The sequence below is a fragment of the Equus caballus genome, chromosome 31 (genome assembly GCF_041296265.1).
Source record: "Equus caballus isolate H_3958 breed thoroughbred chromosome 31, TB-T2T, whole genome shotgun sequence".
NCBI classification, from domain to species: domain Eukaryota; kingdom Metazoa; phylum Chordata; class Mammalia; order Perissodactyla; family Equidae; genus Equus; species Equus caballus.
Window position 1 is genome coordinate 22,625,064 of NC_091714.1, and position 26,819 is coordinate 22,651,882.

The following is a 26,819-nucleotide window of genomic DNA, read 5'->3' on the forward strand; positions in this document are numbered from 1 at the left end:
CCTTCTTTTACCCATCCCTCCTTTAACATTTCTTGAGGGTCCTTTTAAACTTAAAAAACAAGCAAGCAAACAAAAGCGCTATTTTCATGTCCTTTAGGGTTGTATTGGATTTTTAAAGTGAAGAGTGAACAAGTGAGTGAGAATGAGTAGAAGGAAGAGAAAGACCTTACGGCATCGAAACTAAAATTTCTCAAACTCCTGATGAGGAAACATTACGTGTTCTTGCTGCTACTTGTTGAGCAGCTTCTCAGAACTGATCACAGCAAATGCAGACACTTTCGACTGTGTGCCAGCATTGTTTTATGGCTCTACGGACTGTAACCGAGTCCTCAAGACTGCCTCACGAGGCACATGCATACCAGCCTGGTCCCTATTTTATATCTCAATAAACTAAAGCCCAGGAAGTTGAAGTGGAGGAGTCAGGACTCAAACCTGGGAAGTGGGCTTAACTACCAGATGTCACCGCTTCAGCTGCACTACAGCTCTGGCAACAACCCAGTGGCTTTTCCTTGAGCAAGTCATATAATCTCCCTAAGCTTTAATTTCTGTATCTGTAAAATGGGCAAGATAATGCTTGTCTCAAAGGGTTGTTTAGGGAACTAAATAAGATAATATTTGAAAAGCACTTGGCACAGTGATCAAAAGAATGGTATTCGTTATGGTTCCTGATACTTACTGTTGCATTAGAAACCAAGGGCACCTCTGTGTTGTATCCTGCATGAGATAATACGGGCCATCTCATTTATTAGGGGAAATCTCACAAAATAGGGTGTAGAGAAATATGTGCAGGAGTGATGATGGGAGAGAGGTGTGCAGAAAAGGAGTTAAGAGTCCACCACAAATGGACAGGAGATGTTTGTGTCCCAGACACCTGGGTAAGTGGAAGGAGAAGTGTGGCGGAGAGGTAGAAGGGGGCATGAGAGGAGTCCAGGATGACTTCAGATGCCAAGCTAGGGGAGGACTGAGACAGGAGTTGGGAAAGGGAGCCACTGAGGGTAGAAGCTCCATGGACTCCAGTCTTTGAGGGAAAGGTCCAGTCTCCCTAACTTCCTCAACTCTCCTTATGCAAATCCAAAAAGAGAAGAGACGCAGATAGGGAGGGCGACTTGTAAGAATGGAGACACTAAAGTCGGAGCAAGGGAGATAGACAGCCTGGCCAGCAGCCTCTGAGGTACAGATTCAGCTCAAGCATCCCGATGATTCTAAGGGAGATCCTATTTATTTTACAATTAGTGCATGTTAAGTAGAATGCTTTCTTCCCTTTTGGCATGACGTTCTGGAATGTCCATTTACAATCCTGGTATGCTATCAAAAGATTTCATATCTTGAACCTTCTGTTGTGGTGTCACTGGTACGTCTGGAAGGGAGTGAGAGCCAGTACCTTTTTGATAACAATTAAAATCCTTGGATTTATATAATGTGACATGATGTGCAGGGCACTGTTTAGCTCTTGGCATAGCTGTGAATGCCTAGGGCAGAACACCAAAGGAAAAAGTCTACTTTGAAAGCTTCCTCAGAACATATCTGAGAGAATTTGCTGGTTAATGCAAATACATGTCCAAACAAGTCCTGGTTTGCTTAGGGAGGGAACAGAGCTGGCAAGCCTTGCTTGGCATGAGGAGTGCGCGTAATGCTTCATTTTAATGAGGGATCCTGGGGGTCCATAATGAAGACTATGTGGCATTTCCCACGTGTCTCTTTGGAATGTGGACTGATTGTACCCACAGTGGAAAAAAGGCCATCAGAAGGTACACAGTTCCTGAAACCTCTGGGGCTCTATAACATTCAGATAATTTAATGGCATGCAATGAATTCACAGCAATACACCCGTAGTAAAAAACCTTCCCTTCCTATAGGTAAGCAAATAAAAGAGCAAAGTTATGAGACTGTAGTTTGCAGGGGAGAGGAGAAGAGTATTTAATTTTTAAACTAATGCTACAGACAGTTCCAGATGTGTCAGAAACACTGTAACCTTCCTGGAGTAATTGCAGAGCTTCCTTCCTTGACTCTTCTGAGAGATCAGAGCCATCTGAATATCCAGTTCACATGGATAAAGCATGCAAATTCATCTTTAAGACGTCACTTCCCCTGTGAGCCCTGATCATCTAGACATTTTCTATTAGAGGAAGTCAGTACTTAACGTTTTAGGTGGGAAAACAAAACCTAGAAAGTGACTAGGAAAGCAAACATTCTCCAGTCCTCGCGAACAGTCTTTGACTCGTAGATGGAGGAGCAGACAGAATGAACATTATCCCATGTTTGTTAGGGTCTGTAGCCCGGGTGTCCCCCTTGGGTCCAGCCATAGGGCGTGACTTCCTAGAAGAAATTCCCTTTCTGTTCAGATTTGGGGCATTATGTGATCATTCATGCAAAGCATGTGAAGTACTGCACTGACCTTTATTTTATATTTCTGGGCTGGCTGGAGCAAAACTCTGCACAGAGCCTGGGCCTCCTAAAGCGCCCTGGGATTTCGGAGGCATTAAGCACAGTTCTGGGGTGTTTGGAAGAACGTTACCCAGCCCTTCAGGCTTAAAGGAGGGGATGGTGACCCAGAAGTCAAGACAAGAGCGTCCCAAGAGGCAGAAAGGCTGACGGGAGGGACCTCTTCTGTGTGTGCTAATATATCAAAGAGGACTTGGAATTATAAAGACAAAAAGAAATTCCATGTCTTAAGATAAATAATTTTGAAACGTTAAAACATGGTAAGAACTGAAATTAATGTTAAGTAAACTCATCAGGCAAAAACTCTTTTATCAGATAAATTTGGCACCTCATACTTGCCATTTTTTCATGCCCAACAGATGAAGTGGAGCTTTTTAGTGATTTATTTACCCCAATTTTTAAAAACATAACCGTTAAATACATGCTATCTGTAACGGCTAATTCTGGACTAGGTTGTAAACTGACTCAGGAAAATATACATTTTCATTTGTTTCCTATGAAGTTGAAAGTCACTCCTCTAAGAGGTCATTTCTTCTGTCCTCATTTGCATTTGCTGCAAATCCCCTGCTCCCCAACAAAAGCAACAACAACAAAACTCCCGAGCAAAAAAGCCCTTAAGCAATAAAACTAGTGTCCAAGAAAAACATTTAGTTTGAAAAAGAGTCGAAAAACGTAGCCTTGGAAGGGCCACTGCTTACATGGGATGGTGCCACAAATTCCTGCTGTGTGAGGTTTGGCACACACTTTCTAAAAATATAAGCATCTGGGGAAATGAGACAAAGCCCAGGTCTTGGACCAAATGAGGCACACAGTGTGAATCTGTTAGTGATTATATCCATAATGAAATATGTGCCCAAATTTAGCAGAGTAAAATCTCATACAATACGAACGCCCAGCAGGCACCATCCTTACCATAATATATAGCCAACCGAGAAGGTACATATGGCGGCGAGTCCGCTGCTCCTGCTGGGGTACGCATGGTGTGATGTCCTCATCTCGATTAATATAAAGGGCAAAACCGTTGTGTGCTGAAAAAGAACAGAGACCAGGTGACACAGATTCTCATCACTGCCCCTCGATAGCTGTTTTTTCTCCAGTAGGAGAACAGATAGTGTAAATTCCTAGCAAAAGTGCCATCGCAGAAAGCAGCATATAGTTCGCCAAAGAGGGAGAATGGGCGGGAAGACACGGACTGCATCAATTGCTCCATTGCCATTTTTTTCTGTAATTTTTGAAATTTTATTTTATTTATGCCTCTTACAAGAAATTTGGACAGAGTAGAAAGATGTATAGGAGAAATATTGGAACATAAGAAAGGAATAAAAATAACCACTGTTAACATTTTGGTACATGTCCTTCCCCCCCCCCCCGCCCTTGTTCATATTATTTCTACGTAGTTAAGATCATACTGTGCATGCAATTTTGTTTTGGATTGTAGCATGCAGATTTTTGTTATGCCATTTTTAAAATCCTTCCAGACTATCAACCCTGACCAGAGCTGCTTAAAACTCCATTTTATGGATGTACCAAAATTTATTTAACCAATTCGTGTCCTTGGACACTAAGTAGTAAAAAACTTTCAATGTTTCATTTATTAAAAATGTCATGATGAATATCTTTTGCAGAAGTCTTTGTCTGAATGTTAAAACTGTTTTCTTATAGTCAAAGGCTATGAAGATTTTAAGACTACTGATACGTAATGCCCAATTATGTGCGTACCAGGAGCAGGTTAGGAAATAATGCCATATTAGCTTCCAGAAAGGCTCTGCCAGTTTGTATCAGCAGTGCACAGATTTAGAGATGATGTTTCAAGGTGGACTCCAAAGAAGCTGGGTGGAACATTCCCATTTGTCTTTTGGACCCAGTGGCCATTCTAAGTACTCAGTTCAGTGGACCAGGGTAGAGAAGAAATTTATCGCATCCATATGGTAAGAAGAAAGAAAAGTCAAGTACTCTTGGTATTTAAATTTGGTGAACGGATATAAAGGACAAGGAGCTTCTTAGGTAAAACTGGGTCAGAATATAGATTTACCTTCTAACATTGGAGAGTTTCTCAAGAGTAAGAAGATGGCAGAACTGAAAGCTGAACCATTAGCACGCTTGAATTCTGTTTAGTACCTCCTTAATAGTCATGAAAGAATCTTTGTCTGTGCTTGCTGCATTGTTTGCATATTCAAGGAAAGGGCAGGAAACTGAATGCTGTGAATTTTAAACTCTAATAAGTATTATAGCAAAATGAAACCAGGTGGCAGGTACGCCCTGGCAGGAAAAGACATGTTGGGGATATCAAGGTGAACATCTTTGGAGCAACTTATTGTTTATAGTCATAGAAAAAATAGAAAGGCATGATTTTGTAGGAAATATTAAGACAGCGGAAATTCATTGCCTTAAATGCTCTCCAGATAACTGTTCTGACTGCCAATACATTAGTAATTAGAGTATGGTATGCTCAGAATGGCAGGTGGGTGATTGCCGAGTTGGGTAGCTTTATATTTCCTTATGTTTTGTTTTTCTATTATTGTTTTAAAACAGTAGAATTAGCTCTGAAGGGAACCACACAGAATGTCCATGTGTGCTGATACAGAGGCAGAAGGTATTTTAAAGATCTATTCTATTGGTTTTTCACTGCCATGTAGTCACTTCAGATGACATGAGCCTGGAATTTCATCAACAAATTCAGACGGCAACAACAGTTTTACAATGATGCACTTATATAAAATTCAAATATACAGCTAGCAATAAGGCTATGTTTTATCAAATCTTACACTGAACAATCCTTGCAAATCAAACATTGACACTGGACGTAATGCTGACTCTGATGGCCTGTGTGGGTTATAGGACGATGATAATGTTATTTTTGACTCACTAATATTAAAATTGTCTAAACTCTACCTCTTCATTCACTGCTCCAAACTGAGTAGAAAATCATCCATTTTTCTATAAAGTTATATCAGGTCAAATAACCCGTGTGAATATTCTTAGTTATCCAGTTATCATTATTTTATCTGGCCTATGTGCTGATTATCAGATGTCATATTTGGAAAAGTTACGATGTACTTTGATGATGCCAGGCAGAAAATCTCTCAGAAAAATGAGGATCTTTCCAGATCACTTCATCATTGGCATCATCACCACTAAAAAGGAGCTACTTGTTCCATCAGTGACATAACCGCTGATAAAAGGTCTTTTTGTGGTTAGCTGTGCCTGTGTGAGCTCGGCCAGTAGAAAATCTCAGGAGAAGATGTTTCTACATCAAGGTGACAGTGACAGCTTCTCGTTCAGAATTTTCAGGCATTAATGAATGTATATCTCCCTCTCTAAATATTTATAACACAAGATATGTTTACCAATAAACAGTATATATTAATAAAAGTAAATAGAATGCAAAATATTTACTGCAGATATAAACATTGCCTTACAGGTAACTACAGCTTTATGAACTAAGAAAATGGTAAAAATCTATGAATGGTCCTGCTGAATCTAAGTAACTTTCAGCAGCTCAGTTGTAACTCAAACTCTGTAGCACCAGTGGGGATAATTATTTTAGAACTATGGGTACGAGAAATCCAGTTCTAACCCACTCCCAAGCAACATTCTGCTTCAATGACTTAAGAACCCGGAAGGAAATATTCAACTCCTTCAAGACCATCAGCTGTGAAAAACGGTTTTGTTTACCGTATCTGCAGCACTTTGAAAAGAGCCTGGCACATAGGAGGTGCTCAATAAATACTTGTTGAGATAGTTTGATCTTTAAAACAACCTCTGAGGTGGGAATGACTCACTCCATTCTGAAGATAAGGTAACGAAGACTCAGAAGATCCACCCTTCTTGTCCAAGATGGCAAAGCTAGCGTGTCTGGAGGGAGGCTGCCAGATCAGTTGTGTCTGCCTCCAAATCCCACACTCTGTTTTCTACACTAGAATTAGATCTCTAAAAGACGTCAGAATCAATAAACTTGTGGGAATGCATGATTGAATATCGCTGGTGCTGTCTCTCAACAGACCAAATTATTTTTTGGTAGAGCTTCAAAATAAACAAAAAGGTCTTCACCGTAAAAAGCATATTTTGCTAAATGTGTTCTTTCCTGTGGCATGCAAACATTCTGAATAATAAGAAACAATAAAATCAGCTGGCACAAAGTCAGAACCTTTCAGGGATGCAACAATAGTTAAAGACGATTGGAGGCAGCTCTTTCGGCTTTCAGCTTGAAGGAGGCCAACGTGTGACTTTGTTGGTCGTCCCGCATCTGGGTTCATCCAGCACCAGCCACCTCTGCCACCTCACCTAAGTTCTCCTTCACCGAGATCAGTCATGTACCTGCAGTGCACAAGTGGAGAAGTTGGTGCCACGTCTGTCCTGGCCCCCAAGATTGGACCCCCTGGGTCTGTCTCTAAAAAAGGTTGGTGATGACATCCCAAGGCAACAGGTGACGAAGAGTCTGGGGATTATAGTGAACTTGACCATTCAGAACAGACAGGTCCTGACTGAGTGGCACCGTCTGCCTCTGTCCTATCATTCAAGCCCTTAAGAAACCGTGCAGAGACAGAGAGAAGGAAAAATCGTGAGGCGCTGTGGAAATAGCACTTTTGATGAGATTGTGAACGTTGCCTGACAGATGCAGCACCGATCTTTGTAGCCAGAGAGCTCTCTGGAACATTAAAGAGAAACCCAGTCTGTGGGCTGCAATGTTGATGGCCGACACCCTCATGACATCATAGATGGCATCAACAGTGGTGTGGTGGAATGTCCAGCTACTTAAGAAGTACAAAGGAAAATATTTCAATAAAAGATCATTTGACAATCAAAAAAAAAAAAAAGCAGACTCAAGAATGATCTGTTTCCATTCCTCAAACACAAATACCTTTTAACTTGCAGTTTTCTCAGACAAGTGTAGATACACTTTGAATAAACAAAGAAGGAGATAAAGTCTGGTTGCCAGAATGGGCTCATAAGAATTGTATTGGACTATTTTCTGCAGTACCTTGTCAATAGAACAATTGTCCAGCAGCTGAGTTACTGAAGTTTGACTGTTTTTTTAAGTGGTAAGTAAGATAAAGGGTTGACAGCTCATGGAGGAAACCCTTGATCCATCCTATAAACTCTGGCCTAGAAAGTACTAGTCTAAGATGTAAGTGTTACTCTATCCTAAGCTAATTCTTCCAGTGCTGTGAATTTTAATGAGACTGTATTTTGAAGATTGTGTCCCAAAAGGGAAGCCCAAGTCCCTCTTGGGCTTTTGCATCTTTGTGTCTTTCTTAACGGGGTTTGGGTGGGTTCCCTCTGTGGAGCAGTGATTAGTGCCATGAACAGACCAGCATCCCAAGGCAAAGGTCTACCTGAGGAGGGGATCCACCAGGTGGTGTCACCTCTGCACAGAGATGCTCAGACCTGAGCAGAGGGCTGGATTTGAAGAAGGACCCAGGACTTAACTATGATGTGAAGGAAATGGGATAAGAAAACGCCTTTTGGAAAAGAGGCTGCAAGGAAGAAAGCAGTGTTCTTAAGTGGAAAGATGAGAAAACTGGCATGGGGATCTGGTTCTGACCATGCCCCGCCTCACTATAAGACTTTAGGCAGGTTCTTAGACACTGGTGAAGTCAGTAGTATTTTCTGTAAAATGAGGGAACTAGATTAAATCAGTGCATCTCAAATTTCAGTCATGAAGAACTAATGTTTTAGGTTTTACTATATCACATACTAGCCAGCCCTGGTAGTCTAGTGGTTAAGATTCAGCACTCTCACCGCTGTGGCCTGGGTTAGGTTCCTGGTCAGGGAACCATGTCACCCATCTGTCAGCTATCACACTGTGGCAGCTGCATGTTGCTGAAAGCTATGTCACCAGTATTTCAAATCCAGCAGGGTCACCCATGGTGGACGGGTTTCAGTGGAGCTTTCAGACTAAGACAGACTAGGAAGATGGACCTGGCCACCCACTTATGAAAAAATTGGCCATGAAAACCCTGTGGATAGCAGCAGAGCCTTGTCTGATACAGTGCCAAAAGGGGAGAGGATGGAGCAGAAAGACGGGCAGGTTCTGCTCTGTTGTCCACAAGGTTGCTAGGAGCTGGAATCCACTCGACGGCACTAACAACCAATATAACATACCAGGGCCTATGAAAATGTTTTAATTTATGTTAAAATCAGAATTAAAAAAATGAACTTTTAGAGTTGAAGATTATCCTCATCTTTATACCAATGCAGTCACAAAACAGCATATATGTAATATGTAAATACGTATGTATTATATGTACTATATGTATTATATGTACATATGTATAATACATAATGCATATTACAAAATACATAAATACATATTATATATATACTGCTTTATGACTGCATTGGTGTATACATATATTTATACACATATAGATATATAAATGGAGGAAAGGACTCACAGATGCAAAGTGCCTACAGGCTGTAAAAGTCAAAAGTCATAATACAGCCCAGTCATATGCTACCTGATTTTTTTAAAAAAGTGTTTTTTACTCTATTCACATTTTTTCTAAAATAAAGGTAAAAATAAAAGTAAACTTTATATAAACTCTCATAAATGGAATGCCATTTGTCATAAATAGAAGATAACCACAAAAACAAATACAATGAACACTAATAGATCCTAATTAATGTTTGCTAGATATGTTCGCCTTGAAAGGCTCTGATTCTGAGGCCTGCTCTCTGTGTGTTAGAGAAGGATGTTAGTAAGTGTTAGAGGGCGACAAAGACACACTAGCGTGAAATAGAGACTCTCCTAAACAGAATCAGGATTGGAAGATAATTGAGAGGGAATTACCTTTTCAATGTGTGATTCAATATTACGTAACACCATGTCCCTGTGCCACACCAATTTTCTTGCATACCACGCGAGCTGCATGGTCCACGCACAGGAACAGATGGTCTATAAGGCGTTGCCGTGCTCTCTAACTGCTAAATGACTTGTTTTACTGACAGATGTTCTTTTGCTGGGAAAATGGAGAGACGGATGAGTAGGAAGTTTAGGTACCGATGGAGGAATTTAATGGTATTTAACAGTATTAAAGAAAGGGATTTACACCACACAAGAAGGATCTGGACTTGCTGCTGGGAAGAACATTTTGATTATCTGTAGCGGCATCAGTGGCCTATAAACTAAAGGGAAGTTTTAGAATAAGCTTTGCTATGGAATAAACAGAAAGATTAAAACTATGCGGTGTGATGGTGTGAATTGAGGCAAGTGAGATGGATGGTTAGGGGACTGCTCAAGATGATTTTAGAGCTCTAGAACCTATAGCTGTAACCAGGGTGTACAATACAAAAAATAATTAACAAAATTTGAAGATATGTTCAACTGCCATTTCTCTGGTCTTTCTCCTTCTCTCCAAAATATTTCTTTTTAATAGAAGAATACTGCCCCCAGACCATATGAACACCAGATAGAAATGTTTTCTTCCTTGGAGGCAAAATCAGCTTTGAATGTGAGGTGTACCAGACCAGCCCTTGCCTAGTTGGGTAATAATAGAGCTGGCAGCCCCATGTCCATTTATTTGCATCTGCAACATGCAGAGGACACAGGCAGACCTCTGGGAGTGTTCTCAAAGTAACGTGTGCATCGGATCCCCAGGTGACCTTGTTAAAAATGAGACTGCTGGGCCTGGCTCCCAGAGCGTCTGGTTTACCGGGTGTGGAGTAGTGTTCATGGTGGTCCCCACGTACGTAGACACAGTTCTTGCCTTCGTGTTGTCAGGACATCTACGTTTTCTTATATCCCTATGACAATGTCCCTATGACAAGTTTATTTTTGATCATAAATAAAAAGGCGAAGGATGGCTGTGTGTGAGTGTGCGTTTGCGTCACCGAGCACCTGCATTCTTGTGGGCGCCCAGGCTGCAGGCAGGCTGGAGATGTGACTGGACCTGCCTGGAGGATAGGGTGAGAGAGAGTCTGTATGATGCCTCAACAAATTTCAAGGATATCACAAATAAAAATAATATGGAAAACTGCTCTAGGATCCTGAAAGTTGTACACTCCAGATTGCTACTTGAATATTGCTTGTTTGCTTCCCCCCCCAGTCATCCCTAGAATAAAAGGAGATTTAAAAAGAGAAATTTTTATTCTGTAATAAAGCAAGAAGGAATTTCCAAATCTGAAGATAAAGCCCATTGTACCAGGAAAACGTGATCTAAAATGACAGAAAGGGTGGCATCGGAAGGACGGGCAAAAATCACAAAACGCTGACTGATCCCAACCTTTGCAAAGCTTCTGGGTTCTCCAAAGCAGGCAAGCGTATGATGCACAGAGGAGACACAGAGCTGGGTGGGCGCATGCGCAGAGTTAGGGCAACTGTAAATCGAGTCAGCGGACGCGGGAAGATGGCATTGCATCCCCGGCGGCTTGGAAACAAAGCTGATGCAGGCTCTAAAAGACCTAAATTCTTAACTCTGAAAACCTGACCAAATGTTTTCCCTGCCACCAGAAACTGTCATTATTAATTTTACTAATTGGTCAGCTCAAAATTTGCTGCCTCCTTCACTCTCTTCACAGTGGGGAGGTTTTAGTGCTTTGAACAACACGGGACTGCCCATCTCCACCACGGCAGCTTCCACTTCTCCAGAAGTCACACGGAACTTTCCCTTGTCATGGGCCTCCCTTTCCCAAGGGCTGAAGGGCTGGCTTCAGGGTGGCGATGCCTGAATATGACACTGAATCCCTCCAGAAACGGCCAGAGTCCTTCTGCGTGCGCCTTTGAGGGATGGTGTTGAATATCTGTTCCTGCCGGCGGTTAAATCAAGATGCCTTAACCGGGCATTTCAGAATCAGGTTGGAAATGTGCTTGACCTGGGGTCAGAAACGTAGATTCAGATGGAACCAATAGTGCCTGAATGCCAGTACGTTCCAGGCATTGCCAAAACTCTCTATGGGCTCACTACTCAATTTGGGATTCCTCCAGTTCTAACATTAGCCCAACAACTCTTAGGATATGGTTTTAATAATTAGGTCAAGTAAACAAAATAGTACAACGCATTAAACCAAGACACGCGTATCTCTGCAATTAAGAGCAAACCATGCATAGTAGAAACAATTACCCTGGGAAGTGGGCACCATTTTACTGGGCTATTACTTTTGCATTTAAAAAGGATTTTTAAAATGACTTGAGGACAGTTAATATCTCTTGCTGTATCTTCCTAATGAAGGTATTCGCAAGGTGCTAAGGGTCTCCTGCATCACTGAGGTCTCCAGTGTGGTGTGTATTTTCTCTCTCCTTTTAGCCCAGCAGCCCGTGGACCACCAAAAGGAATTCTTCTTTGTGTGAATGTGATGCCAGAGATGGCTCGTGCTGTAACTTAAAATGTCACAGCGACTTTAAAGTGACCTAAAATTCACTTCTTCCACAAACATCTCATGAGTAGTCGAGTAGTATTGCTCGTTCTCACAGAGCAGCATCTCTAATGACTACCCTCAGACAGTATACTGAGAGGGATGCAGATGTGCAGACCTGCGATGGTGCAATGGCTGGGCCATGGGCTCTGCTTGGGCGGGTCAAGAGAAAACGTCACGCAGCACAAGACGTGTGAACTGGGCTTTTAAATGTGACTCAGGCTTCACAAGCAGAAGAAAGGATAGAGAAAGAAGTTCATTCACAAGGCGGAGAAGAAGAAAAAGTGTGTACAGGCACAGCACAGACCACCGAGGGGACTGTCGCCACGGCAGGACATGAAGGAGCACGAAGAATGAGGTTTGGACAGAGGAGGTGAGCATAAGCCAAGTCGTGGAGGGCCTTTATGTGGACTTTGTCCTGTAGAAGGCAGGCACCTCTCTGGGCTTGACCTCCAGCCATGGACTTTAAGGGATACAGAGGCAGGACATTAACAGCAGAAAGAGCAAGCTGGAGGCTGGGTGGACGGTGGAGTGAGAGAGGAGAGGTTTATCTCCTCCACGTTGCCCTCTCCCTCCTTCCTTCCATTCGAATGCTCTTCCCTCGAGGAAGCGGCTTGATTCTCTCCTCAGCCTTTCTCCTCTCTCCCCTAGCACTCTGCAGCCCCCTCACCTACAATGTCCCCTTCTGCTCTGCTTTTCTCTTTCACTTTTATAAGTGTGTATGATGCCCCCCCATAATTAATTGATGTGCATAGATACTGAATACATAGGAATAAGAATACCTACCATTTACCGAGCTCCTAATATATTTATACTAGACATTTAATTCTCACAGCAACGCTAATGAAGTCGTTATTGTCACTTTCATTTTATAAATGAGGAAATGAGGAGCAGAGGGCTAACTTGTCAGAGGTCCTGGAGAATGAGCAAACGGTAATGGCAGCCAGCATTAGGCCTCAGCTCTGCCTGACTCCCACACCCCTGCTTTTCCTGAGGGAGACGTGCTGCTTCTTGTGCCCACTTATTTTCCCTGTCAATAAATGCTCCTATTATGCATTGGTCACAACTCCGGGTACTTAAAATATATCTCAGAAGAGAGCAGATCAAGATCTTTGCCCCTAGCAGATTGCTCTTCTTGGAATGCATTTCAATTAGGCTAATACAAATGTGGAGTCTCTCACCTCAGAAAAGGCCACATTCATTAGGGTTGAAGAAGGACGTTGTGAGATCCTACAGGAAAAGTGGCTTGTACAGTCCATGCAAAAAATAAAATTGTTTTGTGAGATGTCCCACTTCAGACAAATTGCCAAATAATATTGCCTAATATTTACTGGACATCAGGATAATATATAATAATATACAATAATATATGCCTCAAAGGATTGTCGTGAGAAGTCAATGAGTTTTAATCCACAATGATCCTTAGCCCACCCTTTAACCACCTTAGTTCACAAAACTTTAGTTACCTGTTTTTGCTCGTGTTTGGGGGTGAATCCCATGGGTTTTACGTCAGGTAGGCAGAGGGGAAGGGGGTAGAATAACTCCAATCCACTGACACAGAGAGGCACTTTCTGAGATGCAGTTTGTGCTTTCTTGTATTTTCTTTGGCCTGCTCTCCTTAAAAGTATTTTGAAAGCATTTTGGAGGGTGGGTTGAAGAGTGATGGAAGGAAGAGCAATGGGAGATATGTTACAGGTGGAAGGCAAGGGAAAAGGAAATTTAATCAAGTGTTCCTAGAATTTGCAATGATCGTGACACACTGACAAGTCTAGGGAGCACGCACAGCAAAATGAAACTCATTGTTAGGAGCACCCAAGCACCCTGAAGTTAAAAAAGAAACTTAAAAAAATAAGAAACTAGGATTTTAATGTTTTTCACATGCTTCTCAAAAATTATTCTGAGCTCAATAGAATCTACTCATCTACACATATCAGCATCCTCTACGGTCAGGGAATTCCTTTAAAAACACACTTCTGACCATTTGGTTCCCTTCTCTAAAACCTCACTGTCTTCACAACAAAGTCTGAGTATCTTAGCACTGCCTTCAAAGGCTCATACCATCAAATTCAACCTACTTTTCTAGATTAATCTCACACCGTCTGTACTGGCAACTGCCACTTTTCTGCCAGAAGTTCTCCCATGTTCATGCCTTTGCTCCTGCTCCTCTCTGACTGGAATCCCTGATATTTGGGACCCTCTCTTGAGGGACTGTCATGCGTCACTTAACAACAGGGAGGTGTTCTGAGAAATGCGTCAGGCAATTTCGTCGTTGTGTGGACATCATGGAGTGCACTTACACGAACCCAGATGGTACAGCCTACTACACACCTGGGCTCTAGGATACTAAGCTTATGAGACCATCGTCGTATATGTGATTCATTATGCGACTGTACTGAAATGTCGTTATGTGACTGTACTGAAGGCAGGGTCATTTTCTGCTCCTGAAAGAATCGTCCCTTCCAGTCCTCTGCCCCTTCAGTTAGGCAGTGCCATTGTGACTACTTCTGGTCAATAGCTTTTTATTAACTGAATTGATGTGGACATTTCTAGGCCAATACATTTTAAAGCTGTTGTGAATATATAGTGTATTAATATACCACATAACATAGTTAACGTGAAGGAAATTGACCCTGATGTGTTGAGAACACTTCCTTAGGGAGAAGGAACAACCCTTACTGACCTCTCTATATGCTCAGCTCCTGCACAGTGCAGGGGCCTTAAGAGGGTCTCAATAGACCTTTATTTAAGGACCAAGATAGTACGACTTCCCCTTAAGTAAACCCTATAAGCTGGTGCAAACTGGTGCAGCCACTACGAAAAACAGTATGGAGATTCCTCAAAAAACTAAGACTAGAACTACTGTACGATCCAGCTATTCCACTGCTGGGTATTTATCCAAATAAATTGAAAACACAAATGCATAAAAATACATGCACCCCTATGTTCACTGCTGCATTATTCACAATAATCAAGACTTGGAAGCAACCTAGGTACCCATCAAGGGACAAAGGGATAAAGAAGATGTGGTATTTATACACAATGGAATACTACTGAGCCATAAGAAATGATGAAATCCGGCCATTTGTGACGACATGGATGGACCTTGAGGGCATTATGCCACGTGAAATAAGTCAGAGGGAGAAAGCCAAACACTGTGTGATCTCACTCATAAATAGAAGATAAAAACAACAACAAACAATCACACAGAGACAGAGATTGGTCTGGTTGTTACCAGAGAGGAAGGGGGTAAGGAGGAGGGCGAAAGGGGTGATTAGGCACATGTGTGTGGTGATGGATGGTAATTAGTCTTTGGGTTGTGAACATGATGTAGTCTACACAGAAATCAAGATATAATGATGCACACTTGAAATTTATATAATGTTATAAACCAATGTTACTGCAATAAGAAAAAGTTCCTGGATACAATATAGAAGAAATACAAATACACATTCACCTTGAAAGGACAAAAATTATAATTTCCTATTACAGAAAGGAAGGGGGCTACTTTGCCCTCAATCATATTCACATGGGACTAAGTCACTGAACTAAAGCTGCATATTCACAAAATATATAGAGGCGTTAATTCTTTGAAGTGAGAAAATGGTCACACGTTTCCATCAACTTTTATAATATCATCACACTCCTCTATCACGCTGAACTGTGGATTTCAATGATGCTGAAGACGCTTCTTCACTGAGTCTTCAAATATAATGATTTCCAATGGTTTTAATTTATCCTTGTTTATGATAAAATAAATGTTATTCTGATTGATTGGCAAACGTCTACTAGCAGCAATAAGAGCAATTACGTTTGACTTGAAGATATTACAAAATCTATAACCCAAACCTTTAAAGCTCGATTTGAAATGTCAAATATGACTTATGAGAACCAGTTATAATCCTGCTTCATGCAAAAAGCATTAGGTTAATGCTGGAGCAAAGTACTGTTGCCAAGCGTGCACTGGCATAATTAATCAGGGATATTTCAGAAACGAATCGTCTCCAAGAGGTTATTGATTTACTGTCATGACACATTTTTCTTATGGCTGCGATGGTGCTCTGGAGCTGGTATGCACTGGCATGCATTTTTCAGTGACTAAGCCTTGATCTGTCCTCCTGGATTCCTGCCATCCTGCACTGACATCTGCAAACACTCACATTTGACAGCCTCATGCCTGAGCGTGGTGGCTTCCAAGTTGATTAGGATTAGTTCAGAGGGGGTTTTAGACTAGTCGGAGTGTAATCGAAAGCAGAGAGCATGAGTCTCCAGAGAGTGGCATGCACCCTGCAAATGGCATCACATTAATAGAGAATGTGCATATACACATTTACATAAATGCACAAATGCACACACACCCATGCACACACACATGCATACACCCATCCATACACATATGCAAGCACACACACACACTCCCATGCATACATACACACAAATACCAATATACTTAAGGAATCAGGAAGATTTCAGTTTTAATCTTCAAATTTCTCTCTATTAGCTATTAAATGAAATTCAAGCTCTTCCAGAAGCACTGTTTTAAACACATATAAAGCAGCTATAATTTAGCTCTTTTTCACAATGATTCCATGACATAAGGTAATACTGTCAGAAGGAGCCTTTATAGCACAAAGTATTCAAATGTTCTCCCAAAGATTAGAAGGAAGAAAGAGGCAATTTAGCTCACAGCTCAAAACTTTTTCATAATAGCTTCTTAATTTGGCTTTGCAAACAGAAAAGGACACACTTTCCACACAAAGCAGTGGTGATGGTTAGAGAAGTGTGGGTGGACAGCCAGTAGGTCCAGGTGGAGAGAGGCCTCTGACAAACGGTAACATCTCTATTACTCTGGGCACAGTCCATCAAGTTCAATGCCCCTTCTAGGGCTTTGATCAGGCTGTATCTCCCTGCACATTCTAGGTCTTGCTTAGGCTGTACTGATGATTGTGTGGCCAACACGGGGTCCTGACAAATGGGGACTCTAGCAACTGCATAGGCACTGTTCGCTGTGGGGAAGTGGAGAGAAGACAGGGCTGGGAAGCCGTTCACCATCAGCTGGCTATGTAACTTCGAGCCAACTGGAGCCCTTCTGGACAGGCTCCTTGTCTATAAGAACCTGCAGCAGTCGACAGCAGGGATCCTGTTCAAGTCTTGGGAATTTGTGTCTACATCCTTGATGACACGTTTCTGTATCCAGTGTTTATATCTGCCCTTCCTTCCTCCCTCTCTCACTGTGTGAACTTTTCGTTTAACTATGATATATATACAGAAAAGTACACAAACACTATGCGTCCAAAGGTCAATGTTCACAAAGTGAACTCACTTGCCTAACCGGCACCCACATCAAGACACTGAGCATTACGAGTCCCCCAGAACATCCCCCTCCTACCCTTCTTGTCACAATGAATCCCCCCCAAGGTGATCATTACTCTGACTTTGAACACCATAGAGTAGTTTTGTCTGATTTTGAAATTTACACAAATGGAATCATGCAGTATACACTTTTTTGTGCCTGGCTGTCTTTGACGAATATTACACTTGTGAGATTCATCCATGTTGAGGTGGGGAGTTGTAGGTTTCCATTCTCATTGCAGTATAGTATTCCATTGTGTGAATACATCCTTTCTACTGCTGATGACACTGTGGCTCCTTCCTGTTTGGTCCATTTAGGAAACATGCTGCTATGAACATTCTTATGCATTCTTCTTTTGGTGAACACATGTTTACATTTTTCCTGGGTATAGACTGAGGAGAGGAATTGCAGGGTACAAGACTGGGTATTCAGCTTTAGTAGATACTGTCAAAGAGTTTTCCAAAGTGATTGTACCAATTCACGGCCCCATCAGCAGTGTATGGAGTTCCACATCCTCGTCAACCCTTGATGTTGTCTATCTTCATTTTAGCCATTCTCATGCTTGCCCTTTCAATTACACTGTTACATTCCTAACTTATATCACCTTTGGACCCAAGCTACCGAGACTGCTACAGTGTTGAAAGTCAAGTTCTCTGCAGAGCAGACTCTGAGATGGAAATCAGGATGCAAAGGTTTCTTAGGGAGTTTCTGAGGGTCCGCGCCTGTCAGGGGAAAAGAATAAAGTTCGATGCAGCAGAGGGAGAAGCGTGCCTGGGGTGCAGTCTCAGCAAGGGCCTTAGCGGAACCCACTAGGAGCTTTGAAGCTGGGACAGCTCTTCAGAGTCGCCCCAAATTGGGACAAGTAGCCCAGGTCTTTATACCTACTGTGGACCAGTTGTGGGCTGCCAGAGGGAAGGGGGCTGACCTTTAGCAAGACAGCTCTCTCCAGGTGCGGGTGGTTCTTGGAGAGGACTCACAGGGAAGGGCTGAAGAAGGCAGCACTCCCAGCTGCTCGGGAGGTCAGTCCTTCAGTCCCCAAAGGGAACCTGCGTGGCACAGCACAGCGTCCACCAAACACGATGGTCTTTCTTCATCTTTCCCTGTACATTCCATGTCTTGGCCACACAATCACCAGCGCAGCTAGTTCAAACCTCTGTTTGTGAAATTCATCAAGGGATATCTACAATGACGGGAGCCTTGCATTTCACAGTTGCACTGCGGGGCTATGAATGCGCTGAGCATTGGGGTTTAGAGTCTTAGTGTTTTTAGGAGACAAGAAACTGGTCAGTTTATGGTAAAATTCCTGACTACCGCCTAACTGGGGGGCTATAAAGTCAGCCACTGTAATTTTATACGTGGTCATTCATGACTAATACCCTCCTTCCCTTGTAACTGGGTTTCTTCTTAACCAGGACCTAGCTGGCATTTAATGCTCTTTAAAACTTACCAATTTGTAGCTATTCAATAACTTATTCATTTGAATAGGCACACGCTATACCACCTAGTTTTGTTCTCTGTGGATCTGAGGCTCCAGGAAAAATGCCAGTCATCCCGACGACGTAAAGCTCTGTTCCCTGGGGAGACAGTGCACTGGGGAGGAGTGGCTGGAGGGAGAAATACCCTCCGTATCTAGATTATACCAAGGACCTTTGGTTTTATTTTTTTCTTACAGCCTTATGTTTTGTTATATTCACTCGAAGACCGATATTTTAAACAACTTTATTTTCCAAACCATATATATATATCAAGTCATAATCCTCCTCATTTCAATAGAATTAATCAAAGACATATATTTTGGCCAGCTTCGGATCAGTATGAGGTCAACAGTATTACTACACTGTGCTCACAGAGTTCAGCCAAGTCAAAGAAACCTGACATCTTCATTAGCCTCCGCAGCCTAATCAAGGGTAGAGACACACTTTTGTAAGCTTAAGCACAGCTTGTGCGCTCTTCCCCACACCTACTTTTCTTGACCCCTATGAGTCAGGTCCCCATTCTGCGAGTATCTTAGGTAAACAGAAAAATCCCCGGTGTATCTAGTGATGAGTGGAATTTATGTCTCTTCACCAGGAGCCTCGCTCAGTAGTGGATATTGGACCTTCAGGGGCTGTTCATCAGCTCTTGTCTGCAGATCGACCCCTTGCTCCAGCCAACAGCTGTCCCTGACCCAGTCTTCCTCTCGCCTCGACAGTCATGCATCCAGCTTTCTGGGAGTCATTAAAGAAGGAGGCAGGATGAGCTCAGAGCTCACTTGGAGCCTTGAGAATCTTTTCAGTTTCCAAATTGGAGAGGATAGAGGGAGAAAGGACGGGAGAAGAATGAGGAACGTTATGGGCAGTGTGAATTAGATGTAACAGTCGGTTCCCGGAATTACTGGGGCTAGGAATAAAGTGAGCACAAATAGCTGTGTGCTGTGCTATACCAGGATAGGCAGCCTATGGCTTATAAAGGTGGAACAGACTAAAAGTATAAATTGATTTAATAAATGTTTTGAAAATTTGTGAATATGATCAATGAATAAGGGATTACTAGGAAAAGCTAGGGTGCATTAAGAACATCAGATGTCCTTATAGCTAAAAAAGACAAATCCTTCTCCAAGGTGGCCTCAGAGGACCCTTTCTTTCCTGTGGCCTGAACTGACCCGGGGTCTGACTGAGGGAGGCAAAACGGCTTCCAGCATTTGAGCAAAGACGTTGGACTCCTTCGGATTCTTGACCAGAAGATGTTTTACAAACGCAGATGAGGAACGAGAGAGGGAACGAGAGGGAGGCAGGACACAGGGAAGCAGGGTCGCTTTTCTGAGTCACGTGCGTATTCCTTAAGGTCGAGTTCTTTGGCTCTGCTCAAGTTGGCCCTTGATCATATTATTGTCTTTGATCCACTCTTGACAGATCATCTCAGGCGATTTCCATTTAATACCTGCAGAGAGTGGGCACACTCTTATCCTTATTTCCTTTGAATTCATCACCTACGGAGCATTACAGAGAAGCAGGATGCTAAACCAGAGTCATGAAGAGAAACGCCACCGGAGGATATGTGGACGCCCCCGGTGTGGTGAGGGCTAGCGATCAAGCAAATGAAACGCACACCAGAAGCAGCCCTGACCTTGCAGCCTCACAGGGACAGCCGGCAAGCAAGCCGCACACAGGGTTTTCAGGTAGTAGGTGCTTAATGCATTTTTGTGGGATGAGGACATGCATGAGGATTCTGCAGAAACACTGGGCGCTGAAGGCAGGACCGCGTCACTTTCTGTCGTTTTAAGTTTATAGGGAGGATGAGGGGTCTTTCTACAAAGGTCTCTCCCGCAAAGCTTTCTCTCAGAGTGAGGTATACTGTGTTCAGCTCCTGCCAAACTTAAATTGCATCCATGCTAAAGAGGAAAAAAGGCTTTTGCACATTCCTTTGGGGAATGGAAACAATTTATTTTGTTTGTTTCTAATGGAGAGGGTTAGCTCCAAAATCTCACTGTGAGGTCTGAGAATCTGGGTTGAGGACCGTCAGGCAGCCAGAGGGGGAGAGGGGACGGAGGGAGAGAGTCACCAAGACCTCATCAGGCAACTGAAGCGGCAGGAGCAGCCGGTTCCAAAGGCAGTGCATAAAATACAGTTCCTGGATTTAGGGCAGGAACAGATATTTAGATAAATATTACATGAATCGATGTGCTTTCATGATCATCTATTTTTTTCTTAAAAACGCTTGTTTTATTTTAAAATGAAAACCTTCCTCTGCCGCTCAGCACAACTACAGCATGTTTTGTGGGGTGGGGGGTGGCGAGGGTGGTTTTTGATTTGCTTTTCTTCCTCGATATTCAGAAAATGAAACTGCCAGGCTCACAATCACTCTCTTTCCAAAGAGGAAAGGGGAAGGCACGAACGCAAATGACACCGGACGATACCAAGTAATGAGCTTTCGGAAAGAACCTCCGATTTCCCAACACGGACTGGATGATGAGAAACACGAGTACGATTTCTCATCTGCTGGTGTCCCCTGAAAGCTTCTTTTATAAAATAATTTATTTCCAGAGGGTGGGCTTAGGCCCCTATCAGGAGTGGAGCGCTGCCCCTGCAAAGCTGCACGTGTCAGCGTCCGGCCCTCAAGGTTAACCCGGGCGGCGTAAATCACAAGGACGACGCAGCTCGAGCTCCCGAGCCTGCGATAAGACTGCTGGCGCGGTCGGCGATCGACGCCTCTTCATCTTCCGCAGACAGCAGTATGCTCTGGGTCTTCGAGATACTCTTTGATTGCTTTACAGAAACCAATCAATAACACACAGGTAAAGTTTTTGGCAAGGCACATAAATCCTAGAATGAGGAGACCAGCTGTTGTGAGATTCTGGATCGGTGCCAGGTTCCGACTGGGGAGTCTCAAGGAAATGATCCTGAATCTGGGGTTTTGTTTGGATTTCAATGGAACATAATCGGGCGACATCTGGTCCCCCACCTTGTGCTGGCTTGGCCACACGTCCTCCCCGTGGCTCTGGGCACCTCCTGCAGGGCTTCCTCTGAGTGCCAAGCACCAGTGCCCTGCCTGTCACCACCTGCCAATCAGTTTTTCACAGTGGGGGACAAAAAAAGAACGTGGGGCCTTGAAGATGCCTGCTGAGAACGACTCATAAAAATGATCTTAAAATGCAATTTGGGTCCCACTGCCCCACAAGGTATTGGACACGAGACAAAAGAGAATTACAAAAATAACTTTGGGGGCAGGAAAAGCTAGTAGATGGGAGTGAGGATAGCATTGAAATTAGCAGTGTGGGGCACAAGGTAATGAAAAGGTAAAGAGGGTGGAAGGAGCGGTGAAGGCAGGCTAATGATAAACAAATTCGTGGAAATGCAGGCTCTCTTACTAAGAAGCAGTTGCAATCAAGTAAAAACCATTTCCACATATTAAATTAACAAACTTTTCTTTTAAAATAAGAATACTTGATGGTGCAAGAATGAGGGAAAAGCGCACACTGCTGAACACTGGACAAAGAATATACCGCATTATATTGGAAGCAAACTGACCCAATTATCAAGGGCCCTAAACTCTTTCCCTACGACTATAACTGAACTTCTGGGATCTATGCTAAAAAAAATAAAAATCAGCCTAAGTGAAAGTAACAGACACAAGATAAAAACACACCCTTCCTCAGCTCAGTAAACAAAGATATTTTCCTTAACACTATTTACAATAGCAAAATAATTAAAAGTTATCTTAATGATCTACAATGAGAGAATGGTTTTAAAACTAAGATAAATACACTCAATGGAATATTATGTAGCCATTAAAAGACATTAAGAAAAATACTTATCATCTTTAGACACCAAAGAACATCAAAGACTACCTATATTATCATATTTAGTTTTAAAAATCTTATTTGTAAAACAGTCTAAAAGGGACACATTATAATGTTAACAGTGATTTCCTTTGTCTGAAGGACCATAAGTGATCATCTTTCTTGTTTCTACATTTTTGTATTTTTTTAAATGCTCTTTAATTTGTATATATTGCTTTATTATTAAAGATAAATTCATAAAAATTTAAAAAGAATACAGTAAAGAAAATGTATCATACATATAGGAAAATATTAGAGTATAGTGTTTTTTAGGAAAAAACAGAAATACAAAGAAACAGAAGATGGATGGGAAAAAGAGGAAAGGAGCAAGTTCCAGATTTCAGAAATAAAATAGAAAGAGGAGGAGGGAGAAGCTTGAGTAAGAAGAAAGGATGAAAACCCAGAAAAATACCAGGACATAGAATCGAAAAGGGAAAGCTATAAAATAAAAGCTGCAGAGCTGAATAGATCATCTTTGCTTTGCTGGGGGGCCCACTTAAATTGCTTGGTCGCCATAAGGAGTGCTGGGGCGGGGCCACGAGAGACTTTACACACTGCAAAGTCAAAGACAGTCGGGCAGAATGCAGGCGATGGGCCCCCTGCCCTCCCCGCACAGTCAGGGCCAAGGGTCAGCGGGTTTTGAGTTTCCAGTTTTCACGTGGGTCTGCCAGGACCTAAGTGCCCTGATGAATATTCCTTTTGGCTTTCCCCTGCCAACTGGATTAGTACCCTCCTGCTTACCTCTGGTGTTAATTTTATGTATAATATTTCAGGCTAGCTAAGCAAATTTGCTTGAGGAGGAATGTAAAGGGCAGAAAATTAGAAAGGATTGCTATAACAACTCATATTGAAATCTTCTGAAAAATTGACCACAATGTTTAGGTAGAAAGTGTCAATTGCATGAGTCCCATCTGTGGCCCCTGTAACAATTTTCTATGCCTTGATTGGCCCTCTGGGAAACGCCAGAGGGGACCAGAATTGCGATACCTCTTTCTAAGATCTTCTATTTGATAGATTGCAAAACTTTTTTTAAAAAAAGGATCTTCAATTTTTAGTCTTGTTTGATGTATATTGGCTTCCTCTATCTTTTTCTAATCCTGGGTAAAATCTCTTCCTTCATTCTACAAATCCTTAAGAAATCTCTATTTCTTAAAACCCACATACGATCAAGTAGTAAGTTAATCTAATTCTTGGCAGAAGCTTCCTTCATTTGAAGGCCATGGCTTCCCAGAATTTCCTTAATATCCCTACTTCTGCTCCGCCTTTTGTTTTGCAGCTTGAAAAAAAATGACGAAATGAAATAGACCAGTTCTTGTTTTCCAGCGGCACCATAAATCTAAGGCAGAAACTGACAAACTGTGAGTATGTCAGAGTTTCTCCCACAGTAAATAATTCTTCCTACCTCTTACTTGTGGATGGAGTCTTCAATTTCCTAGAGAAAAAAGTACCTTGGAAATGATGTCACCCTGTTTTAATGACATGAAGTATTTAATATTTCCTATGCTACTCAGATTATATAAACGCATTTACCTTCCCCGGGTACAGTTTAAATTTGCAAGTAGGTTTAATATAAAGATGTTTTTGCTAAGCCCTGTAATGAAAACACTTTCTCTTGCAAATTCCTAGACTGCCTCTGTTATTTATTCCACTGAAACGTCCATGGCAGAGCTGCAGCAATCTCTTAAAACCACTTAGCAGCAGCACCTTGAATGTGTCATCCAGTTCTCTCTTTCAACAGCAGATTGGTTAGATCCCCTCCCCGCCCACCCCCCATAACTCACACGTTTTCTGAAAGATAATCATTGAGAGAAATGGACCATAAACTAACCCTTTGCTTTGCCCAGAGTCCAAGGATTACCAGCCAACTTAAATGTAATACACTAAAATCAAGGGGAGAAAAGAATTTCAAGAAGTTTCTTAAATCCTTGTGAGGCTCAAGTTGTTTGCTTAGCTCCTTGCTCTCTCTGCAGGTCTCCTTCACTGGCTTTCTTTTCTTCTCATGAGGCGATGATAACTCTAAGTTAATCAGGTTTCCTCTAACTTTCCATTTTTGTGAACTCAATCCATTGTGGGGTTATTTGGATGGTGTGTTGAAAAGCTTTAGATTCAAGAACTAAAAGTTTTTCACATGGAGGAAAGGTAATGACTACAATTTGTACAAGTTTTTTAATAGCTTTATTTTTTCCCCTATAAATTTTGACATTTAACCAGAGCTACTCCTCAGAGGGAAACTTGCCTTCTTAGGTCAAGGCCACCGGTATTCACAGGCCACCCCTAAATCCAGCCTTGCACAGGCTGCAAGAAGCCGACTTCGAAGAGTAACCAATGCTTTCCTTCTTCCTGGCCTTTCCTGTTCCTCAGGAACATCAGCCATGTGTGGGTGACAGTAAGGTTCTCAGGCCCTCTCCAGGCTGTTTGTGCGTGTATTTGAAACTCTGGGACTCTCATTTTTAGTTTTTCTTCCCTTTCTCTTCAGCTAAAGAACTGAAACCAAAAAGAAAGGCATTCTTTTTTGTTTGTCAATTTTAATGAGCAAAAGGAAGAATGGGGCTAAGTGTAGGCTTCTCTGGGGAAAACACACTGATCCATGAATTGGAAGCTTTTGCAGTGTGGGGTGAGAGGCACAGTGGAGAAGGAAAGGGCTCTGAAGGTAGACATGGCTGGAATTCTAGCTTGGCGCTTACTAGCTTTGTGACCTTGGGGCAGAGAGTTAACTTATTCAAGCCTCAATTCACATATCTGTAAAATGGGATTAAAACGAGTAACTACCTAATGGTGTTGGACAGGAGTAAATCAGACAATGTACACAAAGCGTTCCTCATAGTACCTGGCACGGACGAAGTGCTCAATGCATGTTTGTGTTCTCACTGTTCATTGCTCCAGCTACAGCCTTTCCTTGATCCTCCCTTGTGATCACAGCACCCCAAAGGTTTCTGAGTGAGCTGGGAATAGAGTGACCTTAACTAGCGCATACAGCGAAGCTATGATCATGGATGAATGAAGGAAGGAAGGAAGGAAGGAAGTTTACTGGCTCCCAAAGGAAAGCAGAGGATAGAAGTAAATTCCAGCCATTTAATAAACACTGAGTACAGCTGTGTATATTGAACTGAAATAGTGGGGTGAGGAGGGGGTCTTTAAGAAGTAGAAGACCCTCATTGTCTCCATTTACCCACTTCTCCAATACAACTTTGGCCCACATACTCTACAGAAATTGTTCAGTTGGCCTCCAGGTCACAATACCTGAATGTTATTGTCCTGAAACTTTTAGGCAGCTCAAATGCAGTAAGTCCAAAACTAAACTCATTATCAGCTATTTGCCCTGTCATGGTGCTCCTAGTGTTTCCTATCCACTATCCAAGCAATTGTTCAAAAAAGACACTGAGAGTCATTCCTGACTTCCCTTTGAGCTTGTAGCTGGTAAAATTGGATAGGAAACACTGGGAGTGGACCAGGTTTTTTGGGGAGTACATTCCCGACTTTGGCTATGAGCATGTTAGACATGCGGAACCTTTATGACGTTCAAGTTCACTTGGGTCTGCAGCTTGAGAAAGAATCCTTAGCCAGGTAGTAAATGAAACCATGAGTGCAGATAAGCACATGTAGGAGAAAGGTGCATATTAAGACCAGAAGAGGGCCTACAGACAAGCCTTGAAGAACTCCAATTTTAACGGCTGGATGGCAGAAGATGAGCCTGCAGTGCACAGTAGAGGAAGCAGCCAGAGAGACAAAAGGAAAACCAGAAAAAGTAGTACCAAGGAAGCCAAAGGAATAAAGATACAAGGAGGGAGCAGTTAACAGCATTTAATGCTCCCAAGAAGGCAAAATAAGGACTGAAAAATGTCTATTGATTTTCTGGCAAATGGGGGTCAATAGAGAGCTTGGCAAACTGGTTTCAGTAGATGATGGGGACAGAAGACAAAAGTGCAGTAGATCCTGTTAGCTCATATTATTCAATCTAAACTCTTGGGTCTAGAATTTAAGACCTCTCCTCAATCGTTCCTCAAGTTGTTTTCAACTTAAGCTTTCATTTATAATCTCCCAAGTGTCTGCTTGCCTCAGCAATGCTAGTCCCCCTACTGTTTTCTTTCTGGATTCCACTGACATGTCCCTCTGATTCTCTCTGCCAATCGAGTCCATGAAATACCTTCATTAGCTGCAGGGTAAAAAGCATTTGAGAGAAGAAAAATCTCTAAACAAAGGTTTAACGAGTTTTGCAAGAGAAAGGGTGTGGGTGAGAATGGGAGATACCGCTCTCGTCAATGTTAGCAATAGTTAGGAGGAAATCTTTGCACTGGGATGACATGTAATTCAGCATTGCTGAGTCAGTGCAAACGTTAATTCCACTGATGACTTGAG

General features: G+C 42.3%; 1 protein-coding gene and 1 pseudogene across 8 annotated transcripts in view; one reads left to right on the forward strand and one right to left on the reverse strand.

Moving 5' to 3' along the window:
- Positions 1-26,819, reverse strand: part of AIG1 (androgen induced 1) — a 227,599-nt gene that overhangs the window by 37,997 nt on the left and 162,783 nt on the right. For 5 of the 8 annotated variants that reach the window (XM_023632851.2, XM_014738239.3, XM_023632852.2 and 2 more), the window contains one exon: positions 3,355-3,470. The exons of the other annotated variants lie outside the window; for them this stretch is intronic. In XM_023632851.2, coding sequence (XP_023488619.2) covers positions 3,355-3,470 — 116 coding nt within the window. The remainder of the gene's footprint in view (positions 1-3,354; positions 3,471-26,819) is intronic. 8 annotated transcript variants of the gene reach the window in all.
- LOC138921628 (large ribosomal subunit protein uL11-like) lies at positions 6,754-7,259 on the forward strand (annotated as a pseudogene).